General features: G+C 43.3%; 1 protein-coding gene across 3 annotated transcripts in view; it reads left to right on the top strand.

Moving 5' to 3' along the window:
- PRKCB (protein kinase C beta) overlaps window positions 1-19,611 on the top strand; it is a 385,313-nt gene that overhangs the window by 277,143 nt on the left and 88,559 nt on the right. For all 3 annotated transcript variants that reach the window (XM_019012417.4, XM_019012418.4, XM_055365530.2), the window contains 2 exons: window positions 285-381; window positions 11,376-11,522. In XM_019012417.4, coding sequence (XP_018867962.1) covers window positions 285-381; window positions 11,376-11,522 — 244 coding nt within the window. The remainder of the gene's footprint in view (window positions 1-284; window positions 382-11,375; window positions 11,523-19,611) is intronic.

The following is a 19,611-nucleotide window of genomic DNA, read 5'->3' on the forward strand; positions in this document are numbered from 1 at the left end:
TGTATATAGAGAGAGTGAGAACTTTGCCTCCTATGTACATGTGATATACTTTTTTTTTCTGCTGTCCATGGAAGAGTTACAAAAATACATAGTGTACCTGGTAGTGTACCATGCACACTACCCCCCACCCAACATACTGAAAAACAAACCAAAACAAACCAAAAAACCCTCAACATATATTTTTTCAAGTAGAGCTTTATATAGGCCTCCTTTTCATATGCTGATCAGTAAAATAATATCGAGTAGAGTCATAAAATGTGTCCCACCCCCTTGTCTCCCTTCAGGTTTAAGTTACTGAGCCAGGAGGAAGGCGAGTACTTCAATGTGCCTGTGCCACCAGAAGGAAGTGAGGCCAATGAAGAACTGCGGCAGAAATTTGAGGTGAGGTTTCTTTTCTTTCTCTCTTCTTTCTTCTCTTTCTTTTTTCCTTCCTTCCTTCTGCTCTCTCCTCTTTCTTTCTCTTTCTCTCTTATTCTTTATTTTTTCTCTCCTTTCTTCCTTCTCCCTCTCTCTTTTCTTTCCTTCTTTCTCCTTTCTTTCTTGCTTGCTTGCTTGCTTTTTTGCTTTCTTCCTCTTTCTTGCTTTCTCTTGCTTGCTTTCTTGCTTGCTCGCTTTCTTGCTTTCTTTCTTGCTTGCTTGCTTTCTCCCCCTTTTCTTTGTTTTTTCCTTCCTTCCTTCCTGCCTTCCTTCCTCTCTCTTTCTCTTTCCCTCTCATTCTTTCTTTTCTTTCTCTCTCTGTCCTTCCTTTGTTTCTTTCTCTCTCGTTCCTTCTTCCTTTCTTCCTTCCTTCCTTTCCTCCCTTCCTTCTTTCCCTCCTTCCTTCCTTCCTCCCTCCCTCCCCCCTTTCCTTTCTTTCTTTCCTTTCTTTCTTCCTCCTTCCTCTCTCTTTTCATTCTTTCTCCCCTTTCTCTCTCTCTTCCTCTCTCTTGTCTCTCTCTTCTTTCTTCATCTCCTTTCTTTCATCAGTGGGAACCAGTTAGGTTTGCTGCTGTGCTGATTTTCCTGTTTATGGCGTGGTTTCTATTAAGACTTTTCATGACTCTGAGCCTTTGCAAGGTTGTTTTATCTGCTAGAAAACTCTGATTAATCCTTCAAGACCCCAGTTAAATGCCCTTGCCTTATGAAGTTATTCCTGCTTCCCTGTCTGCATCCAGGCTTAGACATTTCTTCAAAAGTGCTCATTCACTGCCCACCATTTTGATGGTGACTTGGACCGGAATGGTAGTCATGGTGAATGAAAGAAGTAGACAGAGGGCTGGGTGCAGTGGCTCACACCTGTAATTCCAGCACTTTGGGAAGCTGAAGCAGGCAGATCACTTGAAGCCAGGAGTTGGAGACCAGCCTGACCAATATGGTTAAACCCAGTCTCTACTAAAAATACAAAAAAATTAGCTAGGCATGGTGGTGCACGCCTGTAATACCAGCTACTTGGAAGGCTGAGGCACAAGAATTTCTCTGGGTGGCAGAGGCTGCAGTGAGCCAAGATCGTGCCACTGCATGATCAGTAATGCTCTGTTGCCCAGGCTGCAGGGCAGTGGTGCGATCTCGGCTCACTGCAGCCTGGGCAACAGAGCGAGACTTCATCTCAAAAAAAAAAAAAGTAGACAGAGAAGTGATATATTTTGGAGGCTGAGTCAACTAGGCTTGCTGATGGATGGAATCTGGATTGGCTGTATTGACAGAATGATGCTATATAGTTAACGAATGGAATTGATTGTGCTAATGACTTCATGAAATACCCTGGGGGTAGATCTTCCCAGAGAATAGTTTTATCAAATGGAAAGCCCTTGGCTGTGACCTTGAGTTACATTGCTGGCTCTGCTCCTACCTGAAATAAATCCCTTTCCTTCTACGGGGACAAATAAACACCATTTTCAGCTACCTAAGAGCAGCAGGTGTATAGGACACATCCTTGCTTTACAAAGAAAATGTTTGGGGGAAGATAGGTTTGAATACTTACATTATATGTACATTGAGTGATTTTAGTAGTTTCCTGAGGAAAAGCACATTATTTTGTTCCCACAAACTCAATACACTGAGTCTGGTGGGAGATGATCAATTCTAGATAAACCATGATGGCCTACTAACTCCCCAAATATGTATATAATAGCATAGCTAAAATGAAATGAATTTTTATTATTGTTATTCATCAAATAATGACACACACAAATAAAAAAAAACGTGTAAAGACCATGTAAAGTCCTGGGAAAGAGAGATCAAGTACCTTGAGAACATGTACAAGAGAAATGTCACATAGTTTGAGAGAATGGGGAGGTGTCAGGGAGGAAACAGCAATGGAAGTTTACCGTGTAAAAAGAGGAGAAAATGTATTCTGTTCTGCAAACAGCATGTGCAAAGGCCCTGTGGTTGGGGGTTATATAGCAACGATGTGAGACTGAAAGAAGACCAGCCTGGGTAGAGCAGAGAAAGCCAAAGAGAGTCCAAGGAAAGGCTGAGGAAGTAGGCATGAGTCACAGTACGCAGGGCTGTGCTGGCCTTGACAAGGATTTTAGCATTTATCCCAAGAGTATTTATCCCAAGGATTTTAGCGTGATCCCAAGAGTATTTATCCCAAGGATTTTAGCATTTATCCCAAGAGCATTTACCCAAGAGCATTTATCCCAAAAGTATTTATCCCAAGGATTTTAGCATTTATCCCAAGAGCATTTACCCAAGAGCATTTATCCCAAAAGTATTTATCCCAAGGATTTTAGCATTTATCCCAAGAATATTTATCCCAAGGATTTTAGCATTTATCCCAAGAGCATTTACCCAAGAGCACTTATCCCAAGAGTATTTATCCCAAGGACTTTAGCATTTATCCCAAGAGTATTTATCCCAAGGACTTTAGCATTTATCCCAAGAGTGTTTATCCCAAAGATTTTAGCATTTATCCCAAGAGCATTTACCCAAGAGCATTTATCCCAAGAGCATTTATCCCAAGAGCATTTATCCCAAGAGTATTTATCCCAAGGATTTTAGCATTTATCCCAAGAGCATTTACCCAAGAGCATTTATCCCAAGAGCATTTATCCCAAGAGTATTTATCCCAAGGATTTTAGCATTTATCCCAAGAGCATTTCCCAAGAGTGTTTATCCCAAGAGTATTTATCCCAAGGATTTTAGCATTTATCCCAAGAGCATTTACCCAAGAGCATTTTTCCCAAGACTATTTATCCCAAAGATTTTAGCATTTATCCCAAGAGCATTTACCCAAGAGCATTTATCCCAAGGATTTTTTTTTTTTTTTTTTTTTTTTTTTGAGACAGAGTCTTGCTCTGTCACCCAGGCTGGAGTGCACTGGTGCGATCTCGGCTCACTGCAAGCTCCGCCTCCTGGGTTCACGCCATTCTCCTGCCTCAGCCTCCCGAGTAACTGGGACTACAGGTGCCCACCACCACGCCTGCCTAATTTTTTGTATTTTTAGTAGAGATGGGGTTTCACCATGTTAGCCAGGATGGTCTCGATCTCCTGACCTCGTGATCCGTCTGCCTCGGCCTCCCAAAGTGCTGGGATTACAGGCGTGATATCCCAAGGATTTCAGCATTTATCCCAAGAGCCCAGTTGCCACACGTGGTATATTTCAGTACGTCAGAGTTGGTTGCCTCTGTTTGGTTACGGGGCTTTGAGTTCTAGGGCTCTAAATTGCAGACATGAAAAGGCAACCATTAGTGAGTGTATTCCTGTTTCTGAAGGCACATCGTACACAGCAAGATAAAGGACAAGTTTGTTTGTTGAAAGAAACAAACTATCAAGTTTGTTCTCCCCTCAACTTGATAGAAATAGCGCTTAGGGGCCAGGCACGGTGGCTCATGCCTATAATCCCAGCACTTTGGGAGGCTGAGGCAGGAGGATTGCTTGAGCCCAGGAGTTCGAGACCAGCCTCGGCAAAATAGTGACCCTACCTCTACTATTAAAAAATATATATTTTTTAAAAAAATAAAAAAAGAAATAGCACTTACGTATTCCCAAATTCCTTGTCTTGAGCCTATGCCCACCCCACATGCTGGAAGATAGTGATAGTTCTGACCCAGTGGGGTCCTCCCTTCCTGGAAACAAGTGGAACAGACACATTGGCCTTGAGCTTATCAGTCATTCTCCAGTGACCTTGATAACAGAGGCTTGTTCCCAAAGTCTTGGACTCAAGCCCAAGTGAACTGATAAAAGAACCTTCCCTCCAAGTAGAACTAAAAACTGGATACTGTTTGATAAAAATTAAGACAGGAAGGCAGTCCTTCCAGAGAACACTTTCTGTCTCTTTCCCCCAACTTGCTGATGAAGTGGTATCCATTTGCTGCTGTTATAGAAATGTACTATTACGGGTGAAAAACACAAGGCCAGTATTTTCTTGTATATAACCAAGTCTCAGTTTTGCAAAATGATTTTTTCTGTCCTGGGGCAGCTGGGGTGACATTTCAGAACACCAAGGAAAAGATTTGCTACACAAACAGAGCATTTGTCTGGGCCAGTAATTGGCTTGGAAAAGGAGACTGTTTTATCCGCATGCAAGAAATTGTGTCCCTTTATTTCTAGCAAGAGCCTGCAAATGCTTGTTTATGCCTGAATTATAATCGCTGCATACTGTAGTTGTTGATTAAAAAAAATGTTTCCAACAGACCGAAAATTGTTCTCAGGCTCACAGAGGAATTTCAGTTGACCTTGAACATGAGAAATATAATCCCTCGGCGATAACCAATTAGCACCCGGAATGACTCAGAAATTACTTTCAAGCCTCTTAACTGGAGGAATTCTGAGTGACAGTAAAATCGAGCTGCTAGAATTGGGGTAATAGAATTTCATGGTAGTGTGAGCTTGGTGCAGTTACCACACGTGGTATACTTCATAACATCAGAGCTGGCTGTTTGCTTAGGGGGCTTTCAGTCGACCGTGGGCTTGGGAAAAGAAGACTCCATTTTGGATGGCGCACAGTGGGATTTCTCAGAGTCTTAAAATTTATTTGTATAACAAAGTGCTCACTGTGTGCCATTTATGATTCTAAGTGCTTTGCAAATATTAACTCAGGTAATTTAATCCTTACAACAACCTAGAATGGTAGGTACTATTATCACGCCATTTTACTTTTACAAATGAAGAAACTGAAGCCCACAGAGGTTTAAGTAACTTTTTAAGGTCCCAGAGCCAGTTATTGTCCTGGGTTTGAGTTTTCCCAGAAACAGACTATAAGGATTCAAGTGCAAGTACTTTATTTGAGAGGTGATCCTGGAAGCACCATAAGTTAATAAGGAAGCATTGCCAGAAAAGGTGGGAAACCACGAAAGTAAGTATTATCAAGGAGACTACTGCTGTGGGCAGCTAGGGTTTAACCCTGCTGGAGAACTCTCAAGTCAGCGTGGAATGCATGCCTCAGAATTTCCCAATCAAGGGACAGGAAGCTGAGGGGTTATCCGTTGGCTCCCCTTCCGTTGCAGGCTAAGGGCTGCTCCCAGGGAAATCCACTCACCCGCACTTTCAATGTGCCCTGTGCGCTGTGCCCGCTCCTATAACCAGAAAATAAGCTACAGGCAAAGAATCACAGGTGTTTGCTGTTAGCAGCCCCAGGTGTAGAGAGCAGCATGCTGGTGGTGTCTTGGAGGAACACCAGCGATTGTACCTGTGCAATGTAGCCTAATGGTTAAGTGTGATTGCTTGAGAGCCAGACTGCCTAGATTTGAAGCCCAATTCTGCCACCTCCTTGCTGAGTGGCTGTAAGCAAGTTGCTTTGTCTCTCTGAGCTTCTGATTCCCTACCTGTAAAATGGGGAATTATAGCACTTCTTACCTCATGAGGTTATGTGAGGATTGAATGAGGTAATGCGTTTAGCAGAGTGTCTCACATGTCATACATATCCAGATGTTAGATGCTAGCATCATGGTGGTTGTTATAATTATCGGCTCCCCCTTCGGGATAAATAAAGCTCAGAACATCCTCTTTCTGGGCTTTGGAAGGGCTGCTTGGAGGTTAGGGAGAATCTACAGGGACTCCTAGCCTACAGAGGTCCCTGCCCCACTGCTGGGTAGCTGGGAGTGCCTGTAGTAGTTCCTTGTAGGGGTGGAGTGGCAGAGGAATCTGCAGTTTTAGCCAGGACAGGCATTCATCATCGGGAGTGGAGCCCAGAGCCTGGCTGCCAGGGCTTCTCCACTGTCCCCTCGTGCTGTCTGGAAGGTGGCTTGGCTCTTTGCTCAGAAATGCTATTTGCTTTCTCTCTTAGCATTGAGTTCTAGGGCTCTAAATCGCAGACATGAAAAGGCAACCATTAGTGTATTCCTCTTTCTGAAAGCACATCCCACACAGCAAGATAAAGGACGAGTTTAATTTGTGCCTCAATTCTAAAATGTTCGCTCTTTGATGCAGTGTGTGCTAGGCATTGTCCCCTTGGAACAATGGGATATTTCAAAGGACAAAGGACAGGGCTCCTGTCCTCTGAAGGCTCACTGAGTAGGGGCCACAAACCCAGGTGTTTTCAGGAGCCAGGCAAACAACAACAAGAAGGCGAAAGAGCTTGGCATCACCCAGTGTTAGCAGATCCCCTTCTTCAAAAGAAGCTGGGGATCTGGGTTTTCATATCTCCAAATTTTCAACAGTTGGCAGCTAATTAAATATTAAAATGACAACAAACGCTGTGCAGACCAGACCAACAGGCTTATCAGACTTCTTTTTTTTTTTTTCCAGGGTTATTAGACTTCTGATCTAGATTCTAGAAGTTAAATTAACATGCCCATGAGAAAAGTTATAAAAGCAAGCTGGGAGGGAGGGAGGGAGGAAAGAGGGCTGCCAGCCCCAGATTCAGAGGAGAGAAGGGAGTTTCTAGTGCTGAGGGATGAGGCTGTTAGCTGCTCCTTGAAGGACAAGGAAAAAATCAACCCCTCTCCCCACCCCCCCAAAAAAGTCCTTATCTGTCCACTACACAAAGTCAAATGAAGAAATCAGGAAGTTTGAGGTCCGTGCTCACGTTTCATAGGGAGTGTGTGCTGGGACCCGCAGGTGGATGGGAAAGTTCCCAGGATGGGAAATGGGAACTGGGGCAGGCAGGACTTGGATCTTCACAGTCCGGAGAATGGAGAGTGTGAATCAGATGGGTCCTGAGCCAGGATTCAAAGAAGGCAGGACACACGGTGCTAAGGTGATGGGGTGGTGGAGCAGGGAGGGGAGTAGGGAAAGTGTATGGGTCAGGCCAGCTTGGGGGTGATGATTTAGGAGGGTGTGAGGACACAGCCCAAGAAAGGTGAGACGGCTTCTGTCCTACCCTGGCTCTTTTGTTTGCAGTCTCCATTGCAAATAAGATGACCTTGTAGTTTTAACTACCCCCTTGTTGCCTCTACACCCCAAATCTCTGTCTCCAGTCCAGATATCTTTGCTCAAGCCCCAAACCCATGTATACAACTGCTTACTGGGTATTTACACTTGGGTTAAACCTCAACATATCTTACTGCAAAGTAAACTGACCAAGTATATTCACAGCAGCATTGTTAGTAGGCCGAAAGGGGAAACAACTCAAATGCCTGTACACAGGAGACGGGATAAACATCAACAATGAGTGCCATTCAGCAATACAAAGAGACAAATTACCGATTTATGCAAAAACATGGATGCATTTCAAGAACATTTTGATGAGTGAAAGAAGCCAGGCACAAGAGTACACACTCTACAATGCTGTTCAGATGAAATTCAAGAACAGACAAAACTGACCTATGGGATAGAAACTGGAACAGAGATTGCCTTAGTGGCGGGGGTTGGGGGAGGGTCAACTGGGAACTTTTGGAGGGTGATGGAAATGTTCCATGTCTTGTTTGGGGTTTGGGTTACATGGGTGTGCACATTTGTCAAAATCTACAGAACTGTGCACGTGAGATGGGTGCACTTTGCGGTGCCCACCTCAAGTTTCAAAACATGAATAAAGAGAAAATGGCGGATGCTTTGTTAGCCATGGTTCCTAAATGGTAACAGTGGAATATGCACCCCATGAGGGAGAAATAAACCTTGAAGTTTTAAGCTGCTGTGGGGAAGAGGGGATCTCAACATGCCTGAAATCACACTGGTCATCTCTGCCCACCCTCTTCCCCACACTTCCAAACTTGCTCCTCCTCCGCTTCTTCTCATCTCAGTGGAAAGAACCAGCATCCTGCCAGTTGGTCAGAACAGAAGCTGGGGAGCTGTCCTTCATCTCCAATCTCCCTTCTCCCTTGCCCAATCTGCTACCCAGCTGGGGTCAGTCTGTCTCCCAAATAGATCCACTTTGTTCAGTCTACACTGCAGATAACGGAGTCCATCATTTTTTTTTTCTTTTAAGACAGGGTCTCCCTTTATCACTCAGGCTGGAGTGCAGTGGTGCAATCATGGCTCACTGCAACCTCCAACTCCTGGGCTCAGGGGATCCTCCCACCTCAGCCTCCTGAGTAGCTGGGACTACAGGCACACACCACCATGCCTGGCTCATCATTTCTCTCCTTGATAATGCAGTGACTTCCTAGTGATCACTCAGCCCACGTGCTGGGGGGTCTCCTCTCCACTCAGAGTGACCTGTTAAATATGTATGGTCATACCATAGCCCTACTTCAAACCTTTCAAAGGCTGCCTGTCATGCTCATAGTCAGCCTGAATTTCTTAAGGTCCTTTCAACACTTTGTCTCCTGTGCCATATCTGCCTTGCATTTCATGATCCAGCCAGATGATGTTTCATTCCTTGAATGTGTCTTCCCCTCTGTTCCATAAATGCTGTTCCTGCTGCCAATACCAGTTTATCTACTGCAGCAACCCCAACATACCTTTTGGACACAGTATGGAGGACCCAATCCCAGCTAGAATGCACGTTTTTTGAGAGTATCTGTATCCATTTTGCCCTCTGATGTATCCTCAGCACCTAGAGCAGCACTTAGCATGTAGCAGGTACTCAATAAGAATTTTTGATTTGTTTGTTGGTTTGTTTGTGACAGAGTCTTGCTCTGTTGCCCAGGCTGGAGTGCAATATAGTGATCAGAGCTTACTGCAGCTTCCAACTCCTGGGCTTAAGGGATTCTCCTGCCTTAAGCCTCCCAAGTAGCTGGGACTACAGGCCCACTGCCACCATGTCCAGCTAATTAAACTTTTTTTTTTTTGAGATAGGGTCTGGCTGTGTTGCCCAGGCTGGTCTTGAACTCCTGGCCTCAAGAAGTCCTGCCTCAGCCTTCCAAAGCTTTGTGACTACAGGCATCAGCCATCACATCCAGCCTCAATAAATGTTTTTTGAATGAATGAATGAATCTTCCCTGATATTCAAAACTTTGGAAAGATTTATTTTGCCTCTTTATCTTCAAAACAACCAAATAATGCAACAATAATAATAGCTACCATTCACTGAGCATGTGTTGTGTGCCAGGAATGATACTAAGGACTCTGTGATACATCATTTCATGTCATCATCTCCATTGTCTTGAAAAGGTGATGAATGTTTAGGAAGCTTCAATCAGCAAATGCAAATTAAGTGCCTTCTCTGTGCCATACTCCTCTAGGTACCAGGGAAACGGGGGAAAGCAAAACAGACAAAATCCTTGCCATTGGGGAGCTTACATTCTGGTATAAGGAGAAAGATGATGAATTGGGAAACAAGTAAATATACGGTTTGTAAGATGGTGACAAGTGTTTTAGAGAAAATCAAGTAAGTAAGGCGGATGGAGATTGCTGAGAGCAGTTTTATGTAGGGTGTTCAGGGAAGGGCCCTCATATCAGAGGTGAGAGAGTTCTGGGGAAAGAGTGCTCTGAGCAGAGGGAACAGCAGGTGCAAAGGCCCTGGGGTAAGAGCATGTTTGGTGCATTCAGAGAGCAGCAAGGAGGCCAGTGCGGAAGTGGAAAGGAGGCTGAAATCAGAGGGGGTCCAGAGGGGCTCAGTCATCTGTGGCCTTTGGCTTTTACTTTGAGAATAATGGGAAGGTATATATATTAGGCAGAGGAATGTTATGACTTAACTGATGTGTTCTGGGCCACACAGCTGATTCATGTCAGAGGATTCTACCACGAGGCTTTTTTTTTTTTTTTTTTTTAGTGAGAGAGAGATGGGATCTCACTTTGTCACCCAGGCTGGTGGGCAGTGGTGTGATTATAGCTCACAGCAGCCTCTAACTCCTGGGCTAAAGCAGTCCTCCCACCTTGGCCTCCCAGGTAGCTGGGATGACAGGTGCACACCACCTTGCCTGGCTAACTTTATTTTTGTAGGGACAGGGTCTTGTTATGTTGCCCAGGCTGTTCTCAAACTTCTATCCTCAATCGAATCTCCTGTCTCAGCGTCAAAAACTGTTGGAATTGCAGGTGTGAGCCACTGTGCCCAGCCACACATGAGCTTTTAACTCCACAGTTTTCTCTCTGCTAAACGTGAATCCAGTAACGAAGTCCTGGCAGCTGCAGGTCTCCCACTCATGGCTTCCAGTTTTTGCCTCATTCCAAAGCACCTGCTGCCACTCTGAGCCCCATTCCACAGCTCATGGCAAGGAGTCCCTCTCCCATTGCACTGAGGACACACATGGCCCTCACTCATCCATTTATGCAACAAATATTTAGTTGGGAACTATACTAGTTGTCAGGAAAACCGTGGAGAATGAGAAATATTCCGTGTCCACAACAGTCTCCAGTTTATTGGAAGGAAACAAGTGAACAGGCAGTTATCCTCCAGTATTTATGGGAAGAGAAGTGGATGAAGGAAGAAAATCAGAGGAGAACCTAGTGCAGACAGAGAGAATCGATGAGGGCTTCCCTGAGCCATGAAAATGTGAACCCCAAGCTGGGTTGCTGAAGGGGAGAGAATAGCCATTTGTACCACAGTAGCAGCAGCAGGTGCAAAGGCCCTGTGGTTGGAGGGGCCTGGGACATCCAGGGGAGTGAAAGGAGAATGAAGCTACATTGCAGAGAAGAAGCACCCTAGCAATGATGGAGCTGGAAAGCCAGGTAGGGCCTAAACATACAAGTCCATGAAAGCACCTCGATCTTTACCCTGAAAATGATGGGATGCCACTGAGGCATTTTAAGCAGGAGGGGACTTGGTTGGATGAGAGGCTCACTGTGGTTGTGTGTGAAACCCAGTGTAAGGGAAATCACTGTGCCTTGTGCAGGTGAGAGATGATGGCAGGTAGTGGTGGTTGAGATGGAAATAAGTAGATGAATTCTAGAGACAGCTGGGAGGAAAGAAATGACAGTTCTGGTTACGGTTGAGACACGAGGGATAAAAGAAAGATGGAGTTGCAAAGGAAGTCCGACAGGTTTCAGGCTTGTGGAGTGATACATGGCTATGCTTTTCATGGGGACAGGGTGCCGGAGCTGCAGGAACCACAGCTTCCCATTGTGTGCCTGTGCCTTCCTACAAGATCGTCCTCAAACCCTGAGCATGTTTTCTGTGTGCTTCCTTTTTGCAGAGGGCCAAGATCAGTCAGGGAACCAAGGTCCCGGAAGAAAAGACGACCAACACTGTCTCCAAATTTGACAACAATGGCAACAGAGACCGGATGAAACTGACCGATTTTAACTTCCTAATGGTGCTGGGGAAAGGCAGCTTTGGCAAGGTATGGTATGATTTGGTGGCCCCACCTGCTTTGGAAGGAACATCTAACAAGGCAGGCACATTTGCTGTTCCTATGGGAGGGATGTCCTAGTGGGAGAGAGAGTAAGAAGTAAATAGAGCCACACTACACTTTGTAATGAATACCACGAAGGAAATGAATGGAGTGCTGTGTCACAAACCAAAAGGCGACCCGTTCAGTCTGAGGAGGTGACACATATGCTGAGACCTGGAGGATGAGAAAGAACTAGCTATGCTTTCAAAGAGCTAGGAAAGAATGTTCTCAGAAGAGAGCAAGTGCAAAAGTTCCAAGGTGGGGACAGGCTGGGTGCATCCTAGGAACCATCAGAAGGTGTTGGGGCAAAATGTCACTAGCAGAAGGAGGTATAGGATGTGATGTTGCAGAGATAAGCAGGGCCCAAGGATGCAAACCTTATAAGCTACAATGAGGAGTTTGGGTTGCATTCACAGTGCAGCGGGGAGCCTTTGAACGTTTTTAAGCAGAGCAGTGACACGATCGGATTTGCCTTTTGGAAAAGATCACGCTGACAGCCGAGAACGGAAACGGTTCCTTTCAAACAGTAGCACAGTGGAAGGATGACCCTGGGACTCATACAGTGGTTCTGGACGCTTTTATAGATACTGCGAGATGCTGTTTTACTGAAGTTGAGATTGTGTTATAAGTATTTCTGACTCATTTAGTGTTGTTTTGGGGTTTTTAGTCCCTTTGCGTGCCACAAAGATATCTAGCATAAATCTCATACCATGAACTCAGGTGTGCAAAAAATATAAATTTCTTTTCCATCTATGTAGCGCAAGCCAAAAACCTGGGAGTTATCCCTGAGCTTCCCTCTTTCCTGTATTCCCACCGTTCCTGCCCACCGCCCCCCGCAGCCATGTACAATGCATTGCCGAATTCTGACAGTTCCTTCAAAGTATATCATGTATTCACTAACTTCTCTTCATCTCTCTAATACCACCCAAATCTAATCATTAATATCACCTGGATAACTGCAGAAACTCCTCAGTGGTTTCTCAATCCCAATCTTGTTACCTATAATTAATCCCAATCCCAATCTTTTTACCTATAATTAATCGTTACCTATAATTAATTGCAATCCCAATCTTGTTACCTATAATTAATTTACTTTCTACTTCGCAGCCGTAATAATTTTTTAAAGCTTACATTAGGTCAAGGGGCTCCCCTGCTTAAGACCCTCCAATGACTTTCCATCCAATTAGAAGAAATTCTATGTTACATCCTTAGCTTGTATCACCCTTTAGCATCTGGCCCTTGTTCTCTGTGTGACTTCTTTTCTTCTTTCTCCTCCCCATCACCCACTGTGCTCTGGCCACAACATCAGCTCTTGGGTCACTGAAACACACAAAGCTCCTTCCTCCCTTAGAGGCTTTGTGATTCAGCTCCCTTTGCTGTTTGCAAGGCCGGCTGCTTCCTGCAATTCACATCTCAACTTAGACGCACTTCTTCTGAAAAATCTTCCCCAACTACCCACTGAAAAGTTGCCGCTCATTCACTGTCCATTATGTTTAACTCTCTCATAGCACCCGTCACTGAGCGATGCTTTTCTTGTGTCCTTGTTGATTTTTTCTCTCTTCCCTTTCTAAGGTCTAAGCTCCACAAGAGTAGGGATCTTCTCCGTCGTGGTCGCCACTGTGTTTTCAGAGCCTAGGGATGGAATTCATTCAGTGCTCAGATTGAATGCATGGATTCTGTCTGTGGGTGGCAAGGGCATCCATTGAGATGGACTAAGGGATCTGAAATGATGGCTCAAAGTCTGAAGAGCTTCAGCATGGGATGGGAATAGAGAGTAAGGGCAGCCAGTAAGATGGCCCATCCAGTCCCTAAGGTTGGGAATAGGCAGTTGGCAGTGGTCCACAGTGTTGTATGGTTTTTACCAGGAGCTCTGAGTATCCCTGGGGTGGAGATGGAGAAGGAGATGGTGGATTTGAACTAAGCATGGGATTAGTAGAATCAGTGAACTAGAAGATTATGGAAGAAAGAGAGTTAAGGATTCTGGGAAGAGAGATGTCCACTGCAGATCCACAGAGCCTGTACCAAGTGCTCAATAAAAGCGTGTTGAATACATGAATGAAAATGGTATCTAGATTGGGTTGGGGAAGATGTCTAGCATAAAGAGGGTCATCACCTGGGTGGGAAAAAGGGAGTTTAGAAGTCTAGGGATGAAAAAAAATGGATGAGGTCAAGATACATAAAATGTTAGGAAGAATTGAGGCATTTAGATTTCAAACATGGAGCAGTTTCTCTGATGATGAGGAAGAAAGTGGCCTAAATAAAGAAGAGGTTCTAATAAGCTGAGTTTTTACAAATTAAATGAGCACTTTTTTTTTTGTTTTTGAGGTAGAGTCTCACTCTGTTGTCCAGGCTGGAATGTAGTGGTGCATTACGGTTCACTGCAGCCTCGACATGCTGGACTCGAGCAGTCCAGCTCCTACCCAAGTTCACATCTTTCTCTGACCCCCAAATAACTGCATGCACCACCATGCCTGGCTAATTTTTGTTTTTGTTTTTTTTGAATCAGAATCTTACTCTGTTGCCCAGGCTGGAGTGCAATGGCGCCATCTCGGCTCACTGCAACCTCTACCTCCCGGGTTCAAGTGATTCTCCTGCCTCAGTCTCGCGCTCGGCTAATTTTTGTAGTTTTTAATAGAGACAGGGTTTCACCATGTTGACCAGGCTGGTCTCGAACTCCTGACCTCATGTGATCCGTTCGCCTCGGCCTCCTAAACTGCTGGGATTACAGACATGAGCCACCGTGCCTGACCTAATTTTTGTAGAGACATGGTCTCACTATGTTTTCCAGGCTGCTCAAGTACTTATGAGCTCAAGCAATCGTCCTGCCATGGCCTCAGAAAGTGCTAGGATTACAGGTGTGAGCCACCGCACCTGTCCTAAATTTTATATATATATATATATATATATATATATATATATATATATATATGCTTTCTTTTCTTTTTTTTTTTTTTTTTTTTTTTGAGACGGTGTTTCTCTCTTGTTGCCCAGGCTGGAGTGCAATGGCACAATCTCAGCTCACCGCAACCTCCACCTCCCGGGTTCAAGTGATTCTCCTGCCTCAGCCTTTTCGAGTAGCTGGCATTACAGGCATGCACCACCACGCCCAGCTAATTTTCCACTTTTAGTAGAGACGGGGTTTCTCCATGTTGGTCAGGCTGGTCTTGAACTCCTGACCTCAGGTGATCCGCCTGCCTCAGCCTCCCAAAGTGCTGGGATTACAGGTGTGAGCCACCACGCCCAGCCATGATATTCTTAATAAGCAAAGCATTCACATGGTTCATCATTAAGAGTATATTAAAAGGATAAACACTGAGAAGTCCTGCTCCTACCCAAGTTCACATCTTTCTCTGACCACTTACTGCTACTGCTTTCCCTATGTGAACACTTTTATTCAGTTAATTTGTGTCTTTCCAGTCCCCCTGAGCTAATTTAACATTTTTATTCTTGTCCTTATTAACTCAAAAGTTCGTGTACTACGCCTGTTTTTGATCACTTAACAAAACAGACGAGAGGATGTTTGATGGAGGATTGGAAGTTCTGGAGAGTCCCATGGAAAGGATTGGGGTTGGGGGGTAGTGGGTGGAGTCGTAGGAGAATGAATCACTGGGGAGCAATGAGAGAATAGATCATATGTCTCCATGGAAACTGTTATAATAATTGAGAACTCTGTTCCAGACTGGAGATATAGCATCAAATAAATCATAGATGAAAACAACAGTAAGTCATGAAAGCAAAGTAGAATAACAAACACCTCTATGATCCTTTAAAACAGAGTAATCCTTTGCAATTCTAGTGTTGCCAAGTAGGGTTGTAAATTAATGCAGGTTTTATATTTGAATTCCAACTTTGAACATTTTGCAGTCTGGTTAGGTATATAGATCAATCTCCATAAACAGAAGAACACAGCTGCGGTGATTTGCTCTTCCCCTTCAGAAGATGAAAGTGATGGGGCTTTGGGGTAATCTGTTTCCACCTCCCTTAACCCAGGAAAACAAAACAAAACATGTTTTTAAACGCCAATGGCCAGGTGCGGTGGTTTGCGCCTGTAATCCCAGCACTTTGGGAGGCCAAGGTGGGCAGATCACAAAGTCAGGAGTTTGAGGCCAGCCTGGCCAATATGGTGAAACCCTGTCTCTACTAAAAATACAAAAATTAGCTGGGCATGGTGGCAGGCGCCTGTATTCCCAGCTACTCAGGAGGCTGAGGCAGGAGAATCACTTGAACCGAGGAGGCGGAGGTTGCAGTGAGCCGAGATCGTGCCACTGCACTCCAGCCTGGGTGACAGAGCAAGACACTGTCTCAAACAACAACAACAACAGCCCCACTAATAATTTGTGGGGCGACTAGGGAATGGCACAAGCCTTTTGGTAAGCCCTGTAAAAATGAAACAAGGCAGGAAGCAATGGTGAAGGACATTGAATTTCAAATGTGTAAGCCCGTTTCAAAATCTTTCAAAAGAAGAAAACTGTGGAGAGTTTGTTTTTTTAAACAGGCAGAAGTGTTTACCCGGAAGGGCTATCTTACCAAAGCAGGGCCTGTTGGCATGGCTGGCTTACTCGGAGGTAGATGCCTTCTAGGACTTTTAATACAGAGCATTCAAATGTGTCATTCACGTTTAAAAATTATTTTATTTCTCAACTTTTATTTTAGATACAGAGCGTACATGCGCAGGTTTGTCACATGGGTATATTGTACCCAGGTAGTGAGCATAGTACCCAATAGGTGGTTTTTCATTTATTGCTTAATGGTGCTTAGAATTTTATCCTTAACTGTCTGTTTTTATAATGCCTTGAAACTTTGAGTTTTGCCAACATCTTTCAAGAATTGAACTTTGAATGATTGCTGGAGTCAAAATTATGCTGCACATATATAAATTGGGCAGATTTGTACCGTCCGGATTGATGATACAAGCTTACCTTATAAGGTAAATACAGCAAATACTTGATCAAGTATATACACAGCACAAGGATAACTCTTTATATTATAAACGTGATTCCTCTAACCCTAATGTGCTGCCATAATAAACATGCATTAAATATTTAATGAATGCTAATACTGTGTGTCTTCTGAGACTTCATATGTGCTCATGGTAATGATTTGTATGATCCACGTCTTTAAAAAATAGTATGCAGGAAAGTTTGAATGGAGGCTTTCTTATTCTCTTATACCCCTCACTCTTGCCTATGGATGGAACTGAGCTAATATGTACGTGAGTTGAGATGGGGTCAGGGGGTTAGAAAGGAGCTGGGGGAGGCAGCTGGTGTGCTATAGTGGACATAGATCTATAACCATAAAGAAGCTGAAAGAAGCTTCAGCACAGAAGATCTATGTAAAAATGATATTTACTGGAAAACAGAAATAGCCCAAATGGTATATTCATAATAAATACAAAAAAAAAGAAGTGACTCTCTCCTCTCTCTCTCTGTCCCTCTCTCATGCACATGCATCTATCTATCTATCTATCTATCTATCTATCTATCTATCTATCCATCTATCTATCTATCTAATCTATCATCTATCTACCTATCATCTTTCTGTTATCTATCTACCCATCATCTATCATCTATATCTATCATCTGTTTATCATCTATCATCTATTTACCTATTATCTGTCTATCTTATTATCTATCATCTGTCTACCTATCATCAATCAATAAATCAATCATCTATCTGTCATCATAGAAAGATTTTCATAACATATCAAATAAAAATAAAAGCAAATTATGGAACATTATGATTGGCAATATAAAATGTGTATAGACCAATTCCTTTTATGTAATATACTCATGGTCCCTGCTTTCATTAAACTTTTTCTTCAACATTTCATTATGAAAATTTAAAAAATGTAAAAGTTGAAATGATTGCATAATGAACATCTATAACACCCACCACCTGGATTCCACAAGTAACATTTGACTGTATTTGCTTTATCATGTATCCATCTGTCTATCCGTCCATCAACGCTTTTTTAATGCATTTCAAAGCAAGTTGCAGACATCCATACACTTTACATTTGCAGATAACTGCAAATGCACTTTACATTCAGCATGTGTACCATTTAACAAGAATTCAATATTTGCAATGATTATTTTAAAGGTAAAATTACACACACTGAAATGCAGCTATCTTAAGTATATCATTCTTTGAGTTTTGAAAAACGCATAGTTTTTAAAATGCAGTGGAGGTATACACATTCACTTAAAAAATCACACAGGCATGAAAGCAACTGTGATGTTTAGTATGTTCCATGGGCACCTGCGGGAGTGGGATTTGCCCTGGTTGAAGCCAGAGAAGGCTTCTGTGAGAAAGTGGCTCGAGCTATAGCTAAAGGACGAGTTAAGTTAACTATGCAAAGAGGGGAAATAGTAAATGAAAATCTCAGAATGTCTCCTTGTTCCTGGCCCCCACCCCCAAAATAGGCTTGGTTAATCTGTGTGGCTGACAGGGCACCTAAATTTTATTAGGGTAGATTCATCTGCTGTAACAAATAGACCCCCAAATATATACTGGCTCAGACACAATAGAAGTTTAAAATTTTCATTAAACTTCTAAGTTTAAGAAGTTTAAGACAGGCGCGCCTGGCCACACCCACTCTCTCCATATGGTGATTGGGGACAAGGTGTCTTTCGTCCTGTATGGCTCCATTAATCCCTAGAGCTTTGTTTTTCTCTGCAGTCAGAGGGTGGAGGAGGCACAAGCTGCTTCTTAAAAGTCTCAGCTTGGGAAGTGGCACCAATCATTTCTGCCTACTCTCTATTAGAGAAAATATAGCCACGTGGCCACACTTCAGTGCAAAGGAGGCCGGGAGAACAATTTGGGTGGATGACACGTCGTCTCAGCCACATTCCCTGCTTTTCAGTCCTGGCTGCAATTTTTCACGTTGACACACAAAAGACCTTCTGACTTTTCCCTTTAGAGCTCCCGATGTATCACACTCCACACACAAAAAACTTCAAGTGCCTCTTTTCTGTGACATTTCTTTGTGTTCAAATCATGGAGCACGCCAGGTGTTAGTGGTGACTTTCTTGAAGCTAGCACGAGCCAGGAATAAGTCAAGTAGGAAGAAGTCAGCAGCTTATGAAATTAAAAAGAAAAAGTGAAGTTACTATAGAAACTAGGTGCGCAGGTATCACATTTTTTCTCTTTTAAAAATCCCATCCAGCTCTGTTGCTGTCTATGAATCTAAGATGATCTAAAATCAGAAGCAGAGAGGTGAGAGACAGAACCATTAAGCTTCCCCATCTAGTGTTTGACTTCCCTAAAATAATCCCAGGACACTGAACCAATGACATTAAATGCCTGGGTGTATCACTAAGGAGGCTGTGGAGGGTCTGGTGGTGTCCCCTTCCACTAGGGTACCCCTAGAAACTTGGCATTTGCGTGACATTCTCCAAGATGCTGGCATCAACTTTTGTAGCTCAAAATTCAGACCGTACAACAGAGTTGACTATAGTCTTGGCCGAGTTTTCCAAATATTAGTCATTTATGCACCTGTTATGGGTTTTTCTTTGCCATTACATGCCTCCTTTATTTGATCATATTTTTCTTTAAAGTGACTTTAACTTGACTTCCTTTTCTTCTTCTTAACATTGCCCTAAGCAATAATATATGTGAAATCACAAGTTTGATATACCAGTTATACATTTATTTTAATGCGTTTGATTTGATATACCAGTCATATATTTATTTTAATGTGTTTTAGGAAAGTATATTAAAAGAAGAGTAATTTTGTTCTTGTACTAGTACCTGAACCACATTTGGTAAAAAACTGTCATAAAATCTTACACTTACACAATGTTAAGATAGAGGTGATTTGGCAGCTCGATTACCATGGTATTTCTAAGAATGTAAAGTCTTTTGTTACAATTCATGTGCGTACCTGGAAGTTACAAAAAGTCTCTGTTCATCCCCCTTCTCCATATCCTTTCCTTCAAATAAGGAATATGCGCAACACTGCCTGTATCCTTAAAAATCTTTCGTGTGATCTTGACCTCCCTCTACCCTCCTTTACTCACTAAATATATCCAGACAGCAA

The sequence above is a fragment of the Gorilla gorilla genome, chromosome 18, assembly GCF_029281585.2.
Source record: "Gorilla gorilla gorilla isolate KB3781 chromosome 18, NHGRI_mGorGor1-v2.1_pri, whole genome shotgun sequence".
NCBI classification, from domain to species: Eukaryota; Metazoa; Chordata; class Mammalia; order Primates; family Hominidae; genus Gorilla; species Gorilla gorilla.